Genomic DNA, 20019 nt, shown 5'->3' on the forward strand with positions numbered 1-20019 from the left:
CTGTCTTTTGTAAAGAGCTGACATTGTCACGTAAATCCTTCCATAAAGCCATCCACTCAGGTGTCGACTCCCTAGGGGGTGACATCTCTATTATAGGCAATTGCTCCGCCTCCACATCATTTTCCTCCTCATACATGTCGACACAAACGTACCGACACACAGCACACGCACAGGGAATGCTCTGATAGAGGACAGGACCCCACTAGCCCTTTGGGGAGACAGAGGGAGAGTATGCCAGCACACACCAGAGCGCTATATATATATATAGGGACAACCTTTATAAGTGTTTCTCCCTTTATAGCTGCTGTATTGTTAATATCCCGCCAATTAGTGCCCCCCTCTCTTTTTTACCCTGTTTCTGTAGTGCAGGACTGCAGGGGAGAGTCAGGGAGACGTCCTTCCAGCGGAGCTGTGAGGGAAAATGGCGCCTGTGTGCTGAGGAGATACGCTCCGCCCCCTTCTCGGCGGCCTTTCTCCCGCTTTTTGTGGAAATCTGGCAGGGGTTAAAATTCATCCATATAGCCCAGGGGGCTATATGTGATGCATTTTCGCCAGCCAAGGTGTTTCTATTGCTGCTCAGGGCGCCCCCCCCTAGCGCCCTGCACCCTCAGTGACCGGAGTGTGAAGTGTGCTGAGAAGCAATGGCGCACAGCTGCAGTGCTGTGCGCTACCTTGTGGAAGACAGGATGTCTTCTGCCGCCGATTTTCCGGACCTGTTCTTGCTTCTGGCTCTGTAAGGGGGCCGGCGGCGCGGCTCTGGGACCGAGCTCCAAGGCTGGGCCTGTGATCGGTCCCTCTGGAGCTAATGGTGTCCAGTAGCCTAAGAAGCCCAATCCACTCTGCACGCAGGTGAGTTCGCTTCTTCTCCCCTTAGTCCCTCGATGCAGTGAGCCTGTTGCCAGCAGGTCTCACTGAAAATAAAAAACCTAAACTAAAACTTTCACTAAGAAGCTCAGGAGAGCCCCTAGTGTGCACCCTTCTCGTTCGGGCACAAAAATCTAACTGAGGCTTGGAGGAGGGTCATAGGGGGAGGAGCCAGTGCACACCAGGTAGTACTAAAGCTTTCTATTTGTGCCCAGTCTCCTGCGGAGCCGCTATTCCCCATGGTCCTTACGGAGTTCCCAGCATCCACTAGGACGTCAGAGAAATATATATATATATATATATATATATATTGGAAGTGGTTATTGTGGGCTGTATTAATATTCATGAGAATGCAGTCTATCAAATTCACAAGCAACTTGTGACAATACTGAGGCATGAGGCACGAAGCAGCTGCCTCCACTGTACACTCACTTATGTCACTGGTCCCTACTGAATTTCTAAGTTATAGTCTTGTGAATATTGCTTCAGCCTACACAATTGTATGGAGGCAACAAGTACACTTTATTTCTTTTATTGAGGCAATATTCTGTTTTATTCAGTTTTTTTGGTTTTTATGTTGTGCTTTACACTCTCATACAGTATGTTATCTGATGAGAATAGCTGCAATCTTGTAATTTGACGTCTAAACCTACAACAAAAGTATCAAGATTTTACAGCAAAAAAAAGTTTTTTATTTTTTTAAACAAGAAAACCTCTCCATACCTAAAAAACAAAACAAAGCAAAACAAAACCAAAAGTTATTTATTGATTACACTGTCATGGGTCAATTCAATTAGGAGCGATGATCTCACTCCCGTGAGTAAGTAATTCTATTTGCCACACTTACGGTACAGCTAGATTTGCAGCTTTTTGTTCACAGACCCATAGGGGTGCATACAAAAATCAGCAAGTCCGGAGTGAGATCGGTCCACGAGGGAGGTCGAGTTCTGCTGGCGTTGCTGGTTTTTATGGAACTCGCCCCCTTTGCCACTAATTGAATTGATCCCTAAGGGTGTCCTAAGAAACAAGGGTTTCTCCTGCCTGAAATTAATGAAGCCTATGGTTAGTTCCGTCTGTGAACTGTAAACTGTGACATCACAATATCTGTGGTCAGTGCTCTATATGGCAGATATGGGCTCTTCACTGATCAGAAGCTACAGGCAGCTTCATTATTGTGTCATTTATGCTTTATGATTGCCTTATTTTAAGATGAAATATGTAGTATGAATATGGAGCAGCTTGTAACTTTTCTCATACTGTATTTTTATACTTCTTAAACTTTTTAGCTCATTATTCAGATTCCTGATATATACATCGTAACAGGATAGGTGGAGATAGGTTTTACAACCATTACTTTCTTGTCCTTCCAGTAGGAAGTATAGAGCGGGGTATATGGCTTTTCCAAACTTTAGTTAACATAGGTATCCTAATTTTTCATTTTTTATATTATGGGAGCGCTATTCAAATTTACTTCCTGCTTTCCATAAAAATGAGCAATATTTAGCACAAAGCCAACATGAGGATACTCAGCAAAAGAGCCAAGATAAGGGATACTCAGCACAAGAGCCAACATAAGGGATACTCAGCACAAGAGCCAAGATAAGGGATACTCAGCACAAGAGCCAACATAAGGGATACTCAGCACAAGAGCCAACATGAGGGATACTCAGCACAAGAGCCAACATGAGGATACTCCGCAAAAGAGCCAACATGAGGGATACTCAGCAAAAGAACCAACATAAGGGATACTCAGTACAAGAGCCAACATGAGAGATGCTCAGCACAAGAGCCAACATGAGGATACTCAGCAAAAGAGCCAACATGAGGATACTCAGCAAAAGAGCCAACATAAGGGATACTCAGCACAAGAGCCAACATGAGGGAAACTCAGCACAAGAGCCAACATGAGGGATACTCAGCACAAGAGCCAACATGAGGGATACTCAGCAAAAGAGACAACATAAGGGATACTCAGCACAAGAGCCAACATGAGGTTTACTCAGCACAAGAGCCAACATGAGGTTTACTCAGCACAAGAGCCAACATGTGGGATACTCAGCACAAGAGCCAACATGAGGGATACTCAGCACAAAGCCAACATGAGGGATACTCAGCACAAAGCCAACATGTGGGATACTCAGCACAGAGCCAACATGAGGGATACTCAGCACAAGGGTCAACATGAGGGATACTTAACATAGAGCCAACATGTGGGATACTCAGCACAAGAGCCAACATGACGGATACTCAGAACAAGAGCCAACATAAGGGATACTCAGCGAAAGAACCAAAACAGAAGGGATACTCAACGCAAGAGCCAACATGAGGGATAGTCAACACAAGAGCCAACACTAATCATACTCAGCAGAAGAGCCAACATGAGGGATACTCAGCAGAAGAGCCAACATGAGTGATACTTAGGCGCTCTTGTTAATATCCCCTAGCACAGGGCCCAATGTGGGTGAGTCTCACTAAAGTACTGAATTAAGCCTAGTACAGGAGCCATTATGAATAATTCCTATCTTAGCACCCAATGTGAACAGTACTAAGCACTACAGCCACTGTTGGTGATATTCAGCATTGAAGGAATTCTGAGTAATCAGAATTACACAGTGGTAACTTAAGTACATTTCATTTCTCTGATTTCTTTGATTATTGGCTGACAATACAGAAAACTTAAGACAAGGCTTATAAATTTGACTACAATGTAGAGAACAGGGATGGACCACCTTGCCATTCCGTCTATTACTCTTCATTTATATAGCACCAACATTCTGCAGCACTGTACAATCAGAGAAATATCTTTAGGCACATCAGCCCCAATAAAGCTTACAATCAAATATTCCTATCACTGGAACACAAGTATACTTAGACAGGACCAGTTATCCTACCCATACAGCACTTTCGGGCTCTGGGAAGACACCAGAGCACCCACAGGAAAGCTATACCAACATAGGGAATACATTTAAAAAAATGAAGAAATCAATATAGGATTCAAACCCGAAGCCCCATCCCTGGGAGACAGTAAAGCCAACCCCTCTGCCACCACTTATTGCTAAACTACATTTCCCAGGATAAATAGCCAGCACGAAAAATGAGTATCATGTGTGATGCTCTAAAGAATGATTACGTCATAGAAATAAAAGACAAATAGATAAAACAGAGATGCCGGTGTCTATGTGTACGGATAAAACTCCTTCCTCTTCTCTGCTCTATGACCAAACCAGAAAGCATCCGGTTAATCAGTGAGAACGTTGTACAAAACTGTATAATCAGACAAAATAGGAAAAGCACCTAAAGAAGTGGTCATAACATTATCTAGAAACACAGTCTGATGTGGCTTACGTCCTATGCCCGGCTCTGTTCAGAGGCACAGGAATACAGGCTGCAGCACGGCCCATTCCTGGTGTGTGCTGAGCACTCCACAGCATGTCAAACCCATTACCTGCAAGCTGCAATCTTATGCAGGTGGCTAAATTACATCCTGTCCTTTCAAAGAGCAGATGAGCTCTCTGGAGTCACAAGAGACCTGCTGATGGCAATTACGATTCCAGCAGCGTATGCCATCTACATACTTGCTGTCCTTTCGACTCTTTCATTTCAGTCCAATGATTAAGCTCTTCATCGCCTGAGCTGTTCAGACCTAGGGATATCCAGCCTATCATCTCTTTGCGCTTCATGCTGCGCTTGTTATACACGGACAATATGAGAGTCACATCAGACAGCTGAAACAATGCCACTTGGAAAATAAAGGTCTCCTTGTAAAGGGGGTTGGGCTGGCCTCGCCGGATGGACGTCTTACATTTTGACATTTCCTGACCCATGGAATTCAGCAGAGTTATCTTTACATAGGTATCTACAGAAAGGAAAGAGAAGGTTTAGTCTTAGTACTGGTAAGCTGGTTTCATTGCAGATCAGCAGTCAGTGCATTAGAGTAGAAGGATATGATGTATACCAGTCGCATGAATCAAAGGCAATTTATTCAGCTGTATAAGATTTAAATAATGTCAATAAGAAAATCCAAGCATTAAATATTTAATGTGAGAGGAGAAAAAAAAATCAAATATTAGTCTTGGCTTGGAATGATTCAGCCGATTGGATTTGCATATAAGGTATACCGCATAATCCTCTTGCATTCTTAATCGTTGCACTAAGCCAAATAATATAGCATTACTAACACTGAGCAAGCGCCGTCTAGCCACAACACTTGAAGCATACCACTGAGTTTTTGGAGAATAAAAAGACATCAACAGAGGGAATGAGAACAATTGATGGAGGGGTGGGGGGGTTGGTGGTAAAGAACAGAAGTGCAATGACATCAAAACAGCTTAAAATGTGATGCCAAATATGGGAACTGGTGAGGAACACTCTGCATGGATACGGTTTAGCACGGCAGATCTTGACTTTAACCCCTTCACAGGAGGATGAGTTTGCCTCAAATACGGCAGTGCTTTTATCCCCCTTATCCGTTCTGACTGAGTTAAATGCATTGTATCTGGAGCCAAGCATCACATGACTGCACCCAGACTGCAATTTTGTCACATTTGTCTCCTATCTGAGTGCAGATAATGTACTAAAATTCCTTTTACAGACAGGGGAAAACTCAGCATAATAGTTTCATATACTGTACTTGAGAATATGTACATTTTGGTGGCAAACAATGAAGAGGCCATTAAAAAGAGAGACAGTATTCAACCAGGTTGGCTCCACGTCAGAGCAGCAGCCAGCAAAGTGTAATTGAGGTATCAGGATTACTAGCTGTTTGTACATGTGATAAGTAGCAGCATGCCTAGTATTAAATGCTGGGGCATTAAAAGTGCCTCTGCTTACTGTGGGAAGGATGTACCACACATAGCATTTTTCAAAGGCGATACATCCTGCCACTTACCGCATACACAGTGCCAATTATTACTGCCGTATGCATGTGTATACTAATATAAAATATCTACAATAAGGACAGGTTTTCTGATAAGAGTTGTCCTTTGCAGTGTGAGGACTTCCGGGATTACAACCAGCGTATGCACAAGCCGTGGGGGACTCTGAGAGGGTTCCCCATGGGTGGGAATTTTGTGAAAAGAAGCCCATAGGCTTCTATAGGCCTATCAGGTACAAGCATGATACTTATGGGAAATTAAGTCAAACTCCGAAAACTGCAGTTTTCAGAGTTTTTTGACAGCATTTGCCTTTAGTACATCCCACTTTCCATGAGGTAACTGCAGCCGGGTGTGGTTCGTTTTATCGACAGTGTCTAGGTCGACAATGTTTAGGTCGACCACTATAGGTCGACAGTCACTAGGTCGACATGGATGGAAGGTCGACAGGGTTTCTAGGTCGACATGTGCTAGGTCGACAGGTCTTAAGGTCGACATGAGGATTTTTTATTTTTTTTTGGTGTCGTTTTCTTCGTAAAGTGACCGGGATCCCAAATTAGTGCACCGCGTCCCCTCGCATGGCTCGCTTCGCTCGCCATGCTTCGGGCATGGTGCCTTCGCTCCGCTACCGCTTCGCTCGGCACACTTTACCATTCCAATCGTAGTCCACATGGATCGTTAAGTATGAAAAAATCCCCCCCCCCAAAAAAAATGTGAAAAACTCATGTCGACCTTTAGACCTGTCGACCTAGCATATGTCGACCTAGAAACCCTGTTGACCTTCCATCCATGTCGACCTAGTGACTGTCGACCTATAGTGGTCGACCTAAACATTGTCGACCTAGACACTATCGATCTTCAGACCGGATCCCCTGCAGCCTTAGAGCACATGAATATATAAATAAATCGTCAGAAATTGATTTTTTATTCATAAAAGGTATGTCTAAAATGCTACAATACTATTATGCTACTTTGAATTGGTATCCAACCAATTAACTGACTATGAACTAGTGACATTACTGAGGTATCAGCCACAAAGTGCCATTAATATACCATATGTACTTAATGTACTGAAGTAAATGATAGGCAATAGTTAAAAAAATAAGAATTTACTTACCGATAATTCTATTTCTCGGAGTCCGTAGTGGATGCTGGGAACTCCGTAAGGACCATGGGGAATAGCGGCTCCGCAGGAGACTGGGCACAAAAGTAAAGCTTTAGGACTACCTGGTGTGCACTGGCTCCTCCCACTATGACCCTCCTCCAAGCCTCAGTTAGGATACTGTGCCCGGACGAGCGTACACAATAAGGAAGGATTTATGAATCCCGGGTAAGACTCATACCAGCCACACCAATCACACCGTACAACCTGTGATCTGAACCCAGTTAACAGTATGATAACAGAGGAGCCTCTGGATAGATGGCTCACAACAACAATAACCCGATTTAGTTAACAATAACTATGTACAAGTATTGCCATCAATCCGCACTTGGGATGGGCGCCCAGCATCCACTACGGACTACGAGAAATAGAATTATCGGTAAGTAAATTCTTATTTTCTCTGACGTCCTAGTGGATGCTGGGAACTCCGTAAGGACCATGGGGATTATACCAAAGCTCCCAAACGGGCGGGAGAGTGCGGATGACTCTGCAGCACCGAATGAGAGAACTCCAGGTCCTCCTCAGCCAGGGTATCAAATTTGTAGAATTTTGCAAACGTGTTTGCCCCTGACCAAGTAGCTGCTCGGCAAAGTTGTAAAGCCGAGACCCCTCGGGCAGCCGCCCAAGATGAGCCCACCTTCCTTGTAGAACGGGCTTTTACAGATTTTGGCTGTGGCAGGCCTGCCACAGAATGTGCAAGCTGAATTGTATTACAAATCCAACGAGCAATAGTCTGCTTAGAAGCAGGAGCACCCAACTTGTTGGGTGCATACAGGATAAACAGCGAGTCAGATTTTCTGACTCCAGCCGTCCTGGAAACATATATTTTCAGGGCCCTGACTATGTCCAACAACTTGGAGTCCTCCAAGTCACTAGTAGCCGCAGGTACCACAATAGGTTGGTTCAGATGAAACGCTGAAACCACCTTAGGGAGAAAATGAGGACGAGTCCTCAATTCCGCCCTGTCTGAATGGAAGATCAGATAAGGGCTTTTACAGGATAAAGCCGCCAATTCTGACACGCGCCTGGCCGAGGCCAGGGCCAACAGCATGACCACTTTCCATGTGAGATACTTTAACTCCACAGATTCAAGTGGTTCAAACCATTGTGACTTTAGGAACCCCAAAACTACATTGAGATCCCAAGGTGCCACTGGAGGCACAAAAAGGAGGCTGTATATGCAGTACTCCTTTTACAAACGTCTGAACTTCAGGAACTGAAGCTAGTTCTTTCTGGAAGAAAATTGACAGTGCCGAAATTTGAACCTTAATGGACCTCAATTTTAGGCCCATAGACACTCCTGTTTGCAGGAAATGCAGGAATCGACCTAGTTGAAATTCCTCCATCGGGGCCTTACTGGCCTCGCACCACGCAACATATTTTCGCCAGATGCGGTGATAATGCTTTGCGGTTACATCCTTCCTGGCTTTGATCAGGGTAGGGATGACTTCATCCGGAATGCCTTTTTCCTTCAGGATCCGGCGTTCAACCGCCCTGCCGTCAAACGCAGCTGCGGTAAGTCTTGGAATAGACAGGGTCCTTGATGGAGCAGGTCCCTTCTTAGAGGTAGAGGCCACGGGTCCTCCGTGAGCATCTCCTGAAGCTCCGGGTACCAAGTCCTTCTTGGCCAATCCGGAGCCACGAGTACAGTTCTTACTCCCCTCCGTCTTTTAGGCGGGACGCCATCATGTCCACCTTTGGTTTTTCCCAACGGTTTACAATCATGTGGAAGACTTCTGCTGAGGAAGTCTGTTTCCCAGTTGTCCACTCCCGGAATGAACACTGCTGACAATGCTATCACATGATTTTCCGCCCAGCGAAAAATCCTTGCAGCTTCTGCCATTGCCCTCCTGCTTCTTGTGCCGCCCTGTCTGTCTACGTGGGCGACTGCCGTGATGTTGTCCGACTGGATCAGCACCGGCTGACCTTGAAGCAGAGGTCTTGCTTGGCTTAGGGCATTGTAAATGGCCCTTAGCTCCAAGATATTTATGTGAAGTGATGTCTCCAGGCTTGACCACAAGCCCTGGAAATTTCTTCCCTGTGTGACTGCTCCCCAGCCTCGCAGGCTGGCATCCGTGGTCACCAGGACCCAGTCCTGAATGCCGAATCTGCGCCCTCTAGAAGATGAGCACTCTGCAACCACCACAGGAGAGACACCCTTGTCTTTGGTGACAGGGTTATCCGCTGATGCATCTGAAGATGCGATCCGGACCATTTTTCCAGCAGGTCCCACTGGAAAGTTCTTGCGTGGAATCTGCCGAATGGAATTGCTTCGTAGGAAGCCACCATTTTTCTCAGGACCCTTGTGCACTGATGCACTGACACTTGGCCTGGTTTTAGGAGGTTTCTGACTAGTTCGGATAACTCCCTGGCTTTCTCCTCCTGGAGAAACACCTTTTTCTGGACTGTGTCCAGGATCATCCTTAGGAATAGAAGACGTGTCGTCGGGATCAGCTGCGATTTTGGAATATTAAGAATCCAACCGTGCTGCCGCAACACTACTTGAGATAGTGCTACCCCGACTACCAACTGTTCCCTGGATCTTGCCCTTATCCGGAGATCGTCCAAGTAAGGGATAATTAAAACTCCCTTCCTTCGAAGGAGTATCATCATTTCGGCCATTACTTTGGTAAAGACCCGGGGTGCCGTGGACAAACCAAACGGCAGCGTCTGAAACTGATAGTGACAGTTCTGTACCACAAACCTGAGGTACCCTTGGTGAGAAGGGTAAATTGGGACATGGAGATAAGCATCCTTGATGTCCAGAGACACCATATAATCCCCTTCTTCCCGGTTTGCAATCACCGCTCTGAGTGACTCCATCTTGAATTTGAACCTTTGTATGTAAGTGTTCAAGGATTTCAGATTTAAATTAGGTCTCACCGAGCCGTCCGGCTTCGGTACCACAAACAGCGTGGAATAATACCCCTTTCCCTGTTGAAGGAGGGGTACCTTGATTATCACCTGCTGGGAATACAGCTTGTGAATGGCTTCCCATACCGCCTCCCTGTCGGAGGGAGACGTCGGTAAAGCAGACTTTAGGAAACGGCGAAGGGGAGACGTCTCGAATTCCAATTTGTACCCCTGAGATACCACCTGAAGGATCCAGGGGTCCACCTGTGAGTGAGCCCACTGCACGCTGAAATTTTTGAGACGGGCCCCCACCGTGCCTGAGTCCGCTTGTAAAGCCCCAGCGTCATGCTGAGGACTTGGCAGAAAACGGGAGAGGGCTTCTGTTCCTGGGAACTGGCTGTTTGCTGCAGCCTTTTTCCTCTCCCTCTGCCACAGGGCAGAAATGAGGAGCCTTTTGCCCGCTTGCCCTTATGGGGCCCAAAGGACTGCGCCTGATAATACGGCGTCTTCTTATGTTGAGAGGCTACCTGGGGTAAAAATGTGGATTTCCCAGCCGTTGCCGTGGCCACCAGGTCTGTTAGACCTACCCCAAATAACTCCTCCCTTTTATAAGGCGATACTTCCATATGCCTTTTGGAATCAGCATCACCTGACCACTGTCTTGTCCATAACTCTCTTTGGCAGAAATGGACAGCGCACTTACTCTTGATGCCAGTCGGCAAATATCCCTCTGTGCATCACGCATATATAGAAATGCATCTTTTAAATGCTCTATAGTCAGTAATATACTGTCCCTATCTAGGGTATCAATATTGTCAGTCAGGGAATCCGACCAAGCCACCCCAGCACTGCACATCCAGGCTGAGGCGATTGCTGGTCGCAGTATCACACCCGTGTGAGTGTATATACATTTTACTGCTTTCTGTCAGCAGGTTCCTTAAGGGCGGCCGTATCCGGGGACGGTAGTGCCACCTGTTTAGACAAGCGTGTGAGCGCTTTATTCACCCTAGGGGGTGTTTCCCAACGTGCCCTATCCTCTGGCGGGAAGGGGTATGATGCTAATAACTTTTTATCGGGGGAAAACCACGCATCATCACACACTTCATTTAATTCCTCAGATGCAGGAAAAACTACAGGCAGTTTTTTCTCACCCAACATAATACCCTTTTTAGTGGTACTGGTATTATCAGAAATGTGTAAAAACATTTTCCATAGCCTCAATCATGTAACGTGTGGCCCTACTGGAAGTCACATTCGTCTCTTAATCGTCGACACTGGAGTCAGTATCCGTGTCGGCGTCTGTATCTGCCATCTGCGGTAACGGGCGTTTTAGAGCCCCTGATGGCTTTTGAGACACCTGGACAGGCACAGGCTGAGTCGCCGGCTGTCTCATGTCATCAATCTTTTGTAAAGAGCTGACACTGTCACATATTCCTTCCATAAGCTCATCCACTCAGGTGTCGACTCCCTAGGGGGTGACATCTCTGTTACAGGCAATATCTCCGCCTCCACATCATTTTCCTCCTCATACATGTCGACACAACGTACCGACACACAGCACACACACAGGGAATGCTCTGATAGAGGACAGGACCCCACTAGCCCTTTGGGGAGACAGAGGGAGAGTATGCCAGCACACACCAGAGCGCTATATATATACAGGGATAACCTTATATAAGTGTTTTTCCCCTTATAGCTGCTGTATTGTTATACTGCGCCTAATTAGTGCCCCCCTCTCTTTTTTAACCCCTTTCTGTAGTGTAGTAACTGCAGGGGAGAGCCAGGGAGCTTCCCTCCAACGGAGCTGTGAGAGAAAATGGCGCCAGTGTGCTGAGGAGATAGGCTCCGCCCCCTTCTCGGCGGCCTTTTCTCCCGTTTTTCTGTGGAATCTGGTAGGGGTTAAAATTCATCCATATAGCCCTGGGGGCTATATGTGATGTATTTTCGCCAGCCAAGGTGTTTTTATTGCTGCTCAGGGCGCCCCCCCCCTAGCGCCCTGCACCCTCAGTGACCGAAGTGTGAAGTGTGCTGAGGAGCAATGGCGCACAGCTGCAGTGCTGTGCGCTACCTTGGTGAAGACAGGATGTCTTCTGCCGCCGATTTTCCGGACCTCGTCTTGCTTCTGGCTCTGTAAGGGGGCCGGCGGCGCGGCTCTGGGACCGGACTCCGAGGCTGGGCCTGTGTTCGGTCCCTCTGGAGCTAATGGTGTCCAGTAGCCTAAGAAGCCCAATCCACTCTGCACGCAGGTGAGTTCGCTTCTTCTCCCCTTAGTCCCTCGATGCAGTGAGCCTGTTGCCAGCAGGTCTCACTGAAAATAAAAAACCTAAAACTAAACTTTTCACTAAGAAGCTCAGGAGAGCCCCTAGTGTGCACCCTTCTCGGTCGGGCACAAAAATCTAACTGAGGCTTGGAGGAGGGTCATAGGGGGAGGAGCCAGTGCACACCAGGTAGTCCTAAAGCTTTACTTTTGTGCCCAGTCTCCTGCGGAGCCGCTATTCCCCATGGTCCTTAAGGAGTTCCCAGCATCCACTAGGACGTCAGAGAAAAGTGAGTAGTTTAGCACTCTATCCATTTGGTGAAAGTGTGGGAAGTTGGAAGTGAGTAGGGGACAATGGTGGACTAGGCCTGGTTTACATTATAACAGGAGGACTCTATGCTACGCGTTTCACCGTTAGGAGGGAATTCAACTGCCATAGCTCCAATCTAAAGTGACTGGGTACTATTTAACTGTTTTTACCGTTGGATGCAAATGCCACTGGTGCCCAATATTTCACCCTCCTGAGGTGGTGATCAGAAATCCACCCACAGTCGGGATTTTGGGTGCCAAACTGCCTTTTGGGCACCATGTCCAGTAGTTTGAACCGATTTAGCTGCTTTACGCATCTAATCCCAGTGTATTTGGGCCCGATATGCACGATAACTAATGGGGCTCAAGGCAATCGCACCCAGCGGCACAAAAAATTTGAAAGATGCCTATTACTGTATACGGGAGCTGCGAGTGCAAAAAAAACATTCAAATAAAAACATTCAAATCAAATTGTATATGGGGGCTCCATTCTCACTATCACTGTAACCAGACCAGACTATTCATTAGATATGGAGGAGGGGAGGGGCTTTTATTTATCTAATTCTTTAAAGTGACAAAGTTGATGATTACGACTGTCATACTGTGGCTTAATAACACATCTATACCTTGGATTATAATTTGCACGTACTGTATTTTCAGATCTGGTCACTTCACAATAAACATGTAAATTCACTGGGTTGCACGCATCTTTACATGCAACTCACATCTTACATGCAACTCTAGCAGCCCTAAATGCACTAGGCACTATGTAAGCCCTATGTCACAAGCTCCTTTGAAAGTGCCAATCTAGGCACTCAGAGTTCATGTGTTGGCCTGTAGTGTTGTGTTTATGATTTCTGAGATGACTTTATGCTGTCTGTAAGCCGTGATCCATTGGCAGAGAACAGTTCCATTTATAAGCCCATCTGCTGGACCACATAGCTGAACAAATAATAATAATAATAATAATAATGATAATAATAATAATAATAATAATAATAATAATAATAATAATAAAAAAAAGAAAATGGTGAACAGCTTTACTGCCTGTAAGTTCTCCTTGGCATGAGAAGACAACATCCAAGCTAGCCTCTACGGAACTCACCTCGAATTATATAAACCTGTCCACCTATCAAGTGTTTTAGACAACAGAACAGTCCGTCTGACAACAGAGGGTGGAAAGCAGAAAAAGAAATAATGACAATAGTTGGGTGAGAGAGGGTTAAAGGTTAGAGGTCAACCATTCCAGCACCAGAGGTCCATGTCGTGTTATGCAGTCTAGACTTCTTTGGTGCTGAAAGAGTTGACAGGAAGACACATTTGTTCCACTTAAAGTGGCACAGCGTGAAACTAGACAAACGTTTTTTTCAGGATATAATTGTCATAGTAACAAAGATGAAAAGTAAGAAAGCTAAAACTGAACATATGACACAGGGGTATTCGTGACATCTTCCCTAACCAGTACATGTACAGAGGTAGCACATTCTGTAAGACTAGCTCAGGCTGTGTACACGGATACTCACAAAGGAGTAATAATTTGTAACGCAGTCACTGTTACTCATTCATTCCCACGCTATGGCTGAGGATCCCGAATTAGTGGATCAGTATGTGTGGTGTTGGTGGTGGTGGGGTGGGGGGGGGGGGGGGGAGGTGTCAAGACACTGGGGCAAACATATTACGCCTGGAGACAGCATAAGGAAGTGATAAACCAGAGATAAGTGCAAGGTGATAAGCGCATTAGCCGATGAGCTCCTGTTAATTTACATATTGGAGCTGATTGGCTGGTGCGTTTATCACCTTGCACTTAACACTGGTTTATCACTTCCTTATGCCTTCTCCAGGTTAATACATCTGCCCCATAATCCTTATGGGTGGCCCTATTTATCCTGAGCCAATTCTCTTTAACTAATGTCTAGTAATAAAGTTTAGCAACATGATTCTACAGATTACTATCCCACTAATTAGTGCACAATCTCTGTGCAGATTTTTTTTGGTGGAAATATTGGATCATTTATGCTCTATGGGGGAGACTTATCTAACCTTAGAGAGAGATGACGTGGAGAGAGATAAAGTACCAACCAATCAGCTCCTGTTGTTTTTCAAGCACGGCCTGTAACCTGACTGAAGCTGATTGGCTGGTAATTTATCTCCAACCTTTGATAAATCTCCCCCTATATGTTTTTATATTTCTGGTGTTAGTAAAATATTCTGTATTACTAATATTATGAATAATATGGTTGCTGTTCTGGTTATTATTAAACCTTGGAAGAATATGTAGCCTAGCGCAGTACTGTATCTCCAGGTATGTTGTATTTTGCTGACTAACATACATCAGAATCTACATTTTGCTTAGTTACATCTTGCCATGTACAGTAATAGCTGTAACTATTGCAAAGTTAAACTTTTACCAACAATTATTGTATTCAAGCTTATCGATCCGGGATATTTTCATATACTAATGTCGTAAGAGCCAGAATACATTAAGCGTTTGGAAGGCAGAACTTCTTTATGTAGTTTTTCCACATTTAGGGGGTTATTCAGGTTTGTTAGCAAACCAAAAACGTAGTTGGGCAAAACCATGCTGCACTGCAGGTGGGGCAGATGTAACACGTGCAGAGAGATTTAGGTTTAGGTGGGTTATATTGTTTCTGTGCATTGTAAAGACTGGCTGCTTAATACTAAAGGGGGGTACACACGGAGAGATCCGTGCTTAAAATCTAAGCAATCTTGCTAGATTGCTTAGATTTTAAGCACGGATCTGCCGTGTGTATGCCCTCCAGCGATAGCGATGCGCGATTGAGCCTACATGCAGGCTCAATCTAGCGGGTCGCTCACTTCACCATTGTGTGAAGTGAGCGCCCCCCCCCCCCCCCCCCCGTCGGCTTTCCCCCTCGCTCAGCACATCGCGCTGTGCTGAGCGGGGTGAGAGATGTGTGCTGAGCGGTCTGTGTTAAGATCGCTCAGCACACATCTCTCCCGTGAGTACCCCCCTTTACACTACAATTTAGATTTCAGTTTGAATACACTCCACCCAAATCTAACTCTCTCTGCACATGTTATATCTGCCCCACCTGCACTGCAACATGGTTTTGCCCAATTGCTAACTTTTTTGGTTTTCTAACAAACCTGAATAAGGCCCTCAGACAACAATAATATAATGCTTTGTACATTTCCTCTGGAAAATGTTACTTAATATGTTGTTTTATCCATCTAGAGTTATCCCGTTGAAACACAGACTCCGGAATCCCGACAGTCAAAATCCCGGCATTGAGTGCAGCGTGTCCCCTCGCAGGCTCACTGCGCTATTATATTCCCCCTTGGGTGGTGGAGTGGACCACCACCCGAGTGGGAATACCGAGTGGCGGGCCGAATTTTAACTGCCAGCATTTTAACTGCTGTTGGGATTCCAGCGTCTGTATTCCGACCAGCGGGATCCCGACTGTCGGGAACTTGACTGCATCCCGTGTACTGGATACAATGGTATCCTTAAGGCATCTAAGAATTACACTTCTGCTAGGATGATATAAAGATTTATATTATTTACTGTTCAACTGCTTAATTAGGAGAGATGGATTAATGTTAATGCTAAAACTCATCAAGATGAGCACAGGACGGCATGTCACTTACTGGGAGGTCTGTTGACTGACAGGTTCTTGAAGTGGCTACCCTTTATCACCTCCGTGGAAAGTCTGCCAGTGGTGGCATTATAAAGAAGGCCGATGAGGATCTCAGGAGCTGATCCGTGGACCAATGACTGACAAGAGGAAGTGCTTTCCGAGCATGACACTTCCGACATGCTCATCTGGGAATCACAGCCCTGGAACAAAGCATATAGCAGCTCCTTATGCAGAACAAATATATAAAAACATATAGTTCTGTGAAATATACCAGAACTGTTAAGATAAGAGAACATTTGTCGGGACAGAGGTACTATTTGTCGGGACAGAGGTAACATAGGGTTAAATTAATACAGACGGACAAATTTTTTGCTGTAGTGACTACAATATGGTATATTTGCCTTTGCATCTCCCCTCCAGGAGGGGACACGCAGGTGGACAGCGTGGAGTTGGGGTAAGTCAGATAGCGTCATCATGGCCCCGCCCGCGCAATGCCACATACTGTATTGTAGAAGTGAATAGATGAGAAAGTCCATGATGACATGTTTAGCAGAGAACTGTGTCATCAGCCAACCCCAATCCTTCCTTGTCATTAAAAGTGGGCAGAGTGTGGGTGGGTGACATGCTTCCATGTATGTTCCTGGTCAGGGTAAGTGTGCATATGGTCTAGGAAATATGCAGAAATTAGAATATAGAGTAAATAACAATGTATGCTAAGTGAACATACCTTGGGGGAGATGTAGCAATAATTGGAGAGAGATAAAGTATCAGCCAAACAGCTTATAGCTGCTATTTTACAGGCTGTTTGAAAAATGTCAGGAGCTGACTGATTGGTACTTTATCTCTCCCTACGGTTTGATACATCTACCCCAATTGTCAGCATATAATTACAATGAGCTATCCAAAACCGTCAAGGTAACTTATACAATATCCATTTCCCAAATAAAATCTGGAATGCTTTCATTGTCATTTCTAGCAAGGTGTCAAAATAAGGTTTTAGGGGGCTATTCTGAGTTGGTCGCATATTTTTTGCTCTCGCAACAAAATCTGTGACCATATACTCACATGCTGTGTGGCGCCACCCTGCTATCGCAGTGAATAGAGGTTGACCATAGGCAGGGGCGCGCCGCCATGTTTTAACACGCAGGAAACACAGGTGATGTCATCGTCCAGCCCCAAAAACAGCCATGACGTGCCTGCATTTCCAAATCTCCTCCCCCCCAATGCTGTGTCACCGCTCCCGGACGCCTGTCACCTGTCAATCACCATGCGATCGCATTCTTACCTGTGCAGGAACATGCAGTAATGCTACAAATTCATGGCCATGTCAAAGAGCACCGAGTCCTGGTTATGTAATCAGACCCATAAGGCTCTTTGTGTACCTTCCTTTCAGGCGTCCCAGAGCTAAGGCATAAAAACTAGGCAAATACAGATGTGCCCTCACATAACTAGCGTGATTCGCCTGGTGTGACTGCACGCACCAACATGGACAGCATACTTGGTTTTACTAAACAAGTGGCATTACTAAGCAAGACACACTGTACTGTAGCTGCATATAGACTCACTCACAGTGACGCCAGGTTGCGAGTTTTGTCATAAAGTAATTAGTACAACCTATGTACAAGTCACAGATTCAGCGTAGCGGAACATGGTGGGAGCGATAGCTGCGGACGTTTGTACTGGGACACTTTTACACAGACTTGTGACTTAGTCGCACATAGATGTAGAAGTACCGCCAGTGGTCACTGTATGATAGAAATGTAGTTTTGTCACTTCTTGCAGTTTTTAATGGTGCGAAGAGATTTGCCACAGCTAAGTCAATAGAACCCTGGCACGCCAAGAGGGCTACTTGGTGCGCCCAGAGCTAAGCTGTATGAGGAAATATATGCATCGCTTATATGCATAGGAGAAAAAAAAATAAGAATTTACTTACCGATAATTCTATTTCTCGTAGTCCGTAGTGGATGCTGGGCACTCCGTAAGGACCATGGGGAATAGCGGCTCCGCAGGAGACTGGGCACAAAAGTAAAAGCTTTAGGGCTACCTGGTGTGCACTGGCTCCTCCCCCTATGACCCTCCTCCAAGCCTCAGTTAGGATACTGTGCCCGGACGAGCGTACACAATAAGGAAGGATTTTGAATCCCGGGTAAGACTCATACCAGCCACACCAATCACACCGTACAACCTGTGATCTGAACCCAGTTAACAGCATGATAACAGAGGAGCCTCTGAAAAGATGGCTCACAACAATAATAACCCGATTTTTGTAACAATAACTATGTACAAGTATTGCAGACAATCCGCACTTGGGATGGGCGCCCAGCATCCACTACGGACTACGAGAAATAGAATTATCGGTAAGTAAATTCTTATTTTCTCTGACGTCCTAGTGGATGCTGGGAACTCCGTAAGGACCATGGGGATTATACCAAAGCTCCCAAACGGGCGGGAGAGTGCGGATGACTCTGCAGCACCGAATGAGAGAACTCCAGGTCCTCCTCAGCCAGGGTATCAAATTTGTAGAATTTTGCAAACGTGTTTGCCCCTGACCAAGTAGCTGCTCGGCAAAGTTGTAAAGCCGAGACCCCTCGGGCAGCCGCCCAAGATGAGCCCCCTTCCTTGTGGAATGGGCTTTTACAGATTTTGGCTGTGGCAGGCCTGCCACAGAATGTGCAAGCTGAATTGTACTACAAATCCAACGAGCAATAGTCTGCTTAGAAGCAGGAGCACCCAGCTTGTTGGGTGCATACAGAATAAACAGCGAGTCAGATTTTCTGACTCCAGCCGTCCTGGAAACATATATTTTCAGGGCCCTGACTACGTCCAGCAACTTGGAGTCCTCCAAGTCCCTAGTAGCCGCAGGTACCACAATAGGCTGGTTCAAGTGAAACACTGAAACCACCTTAGGGAGAAATTGAGGACGAGTCCTCAATTCCGCCCTGTCTGAATGGAAGATCAGATAAGGGCTTTTACAGGATAAAGCCCGCCAATTCTGACACGCGCCTGGCCGAGGCCAGGGCCAACAACATGACCACTTTCCATGTGAGATATTTTAACTCCACAGATTCAAGTGGTTCAAACCAATGTGACTTTAGGAACCCCAAAACTACATTGAGATCCCAAGGTGCCACTGGAGGCACAAAAGGAGGCTGTATATGCAGTACCCCTTTTACAAACGTCTGAACTTCAGGAACTGAAGCTAGTTCTTTCTGGAAGAAAATTGACAGGGCCGAAATTTGAACCTTAATGGACCCCAATTTTAGGCCCATAGACACTCCTGTTTACAGGAAATGCAGGAATCGACCTAGTTGAAAATTCCTCCATCGGGGCCTTACTGGCCTCGCACCCCGCAACATATTTTTGCCAAATGCGGTGATAATGCTTTGCGGTTACATCCTTCCTGGCTTGATCAGGGTAGGGATGACTTCATCCGGAATGCCTTTTCCCTTCAGGATCCGGCGTTCAACCGCCCTGCCGTCAAACGCAGCCGCGGTAAGTCTTGGAATAGACAGGGTCCTTGCTGGAGCAGGTCCCTTCTTAGAGGTAGAGGCCACGGGTCCTCCGTGAGCATCTCTTGAAGTTCCGGGTACCAAGTCCTTCTTGGCCAATCCGGAGCCACGAGTATAGTTCTTACTCCCCTCCGTCTTATAATTCTCAGTACTTTTTGGTATGAGAGGAAGAGGAGGGAACACATACACTGACTGGTACACCCACGGTGTTACCAGAGCGTCCACAGCTATTGCCTGAGGGTCCCTTGACCTGGCGCAATACCTGTCCAATTTTTTTGTTTAGGCGGGACGCCATCATGTCCACCTTTGGTTTTTCCCAATGGTTTACAATCATGTGGAAGACTTCTGGGTGAAGTCCCCACTCTCCCGGGTGGAGGTCGTGCCTGCTGAGGAAGTCTGCTTCCCAGTTGTCCACTCCCGGAATGAACACTGCTGACAGTGCTATCACATGATTTTCCGCCCAGCGAAAAAATCCTTGCAGCTTCTGCCATTGCCCTCCTGCTTCTTGTGCCGCCCTGTCTGATTACGTGGGCGACTGCCGTGATGTTGTCCGACTGGATCAGCACCGGCTGACCTT

General features: G+C 46.0%; 1 protein-coding gene across 2 annotated transcripts in view; it reads right to left on the reverse strand.

Annotated features, from left to right (window-relative positions):
• Positions 1–1187: 1187 nt before the first annotated feature.
• SYT14 (synaptotagmin 14) overlaps positions 1188–20019 on the reverse strand; it is a 558522-nt gene continuing 539690 nt past the window's right edge. The window contains exons 7-9 of one of the 2 annotated variants that reach the window (XM_063918291.1): positions 15944–16133; positions 13422–13478; positions 1188–4720 (exon numbers count right to left, since the gene is read on the reverse strand). In XM_063918291.1, the coding sequence (XP_063774361.1) occupies positions 4407–4720; positions 13422–13478; positions 15944–16133 (561 nt within the window). In that variant the 3' untranslated portion in view covers positions 1188–4406. The remainder of the gene's footprint in view (positions 4721–13421; positions 13479–15943; positions 16134–20019) is intronic. The other variant, XM_063918290.1, reaches the window with a different exon arrangement.

This window comes from Pseudophryne corroboree, chromosome 4, assembly GCF_028390025.1.
Source record: "Pseudophryne corroboree isolate aPseCor3 chromosome 4, aPseCor3.hap2, whole genome shotgun sequence".
In the NCBI taxonomy this organism is placed as follows: domain Eukaryota; kingdom Metazoa; phylum Chordata; class Amphibia; order Anura; family Myobatrachidae; genus Pseudophryne; species Pseudophryne corroboree.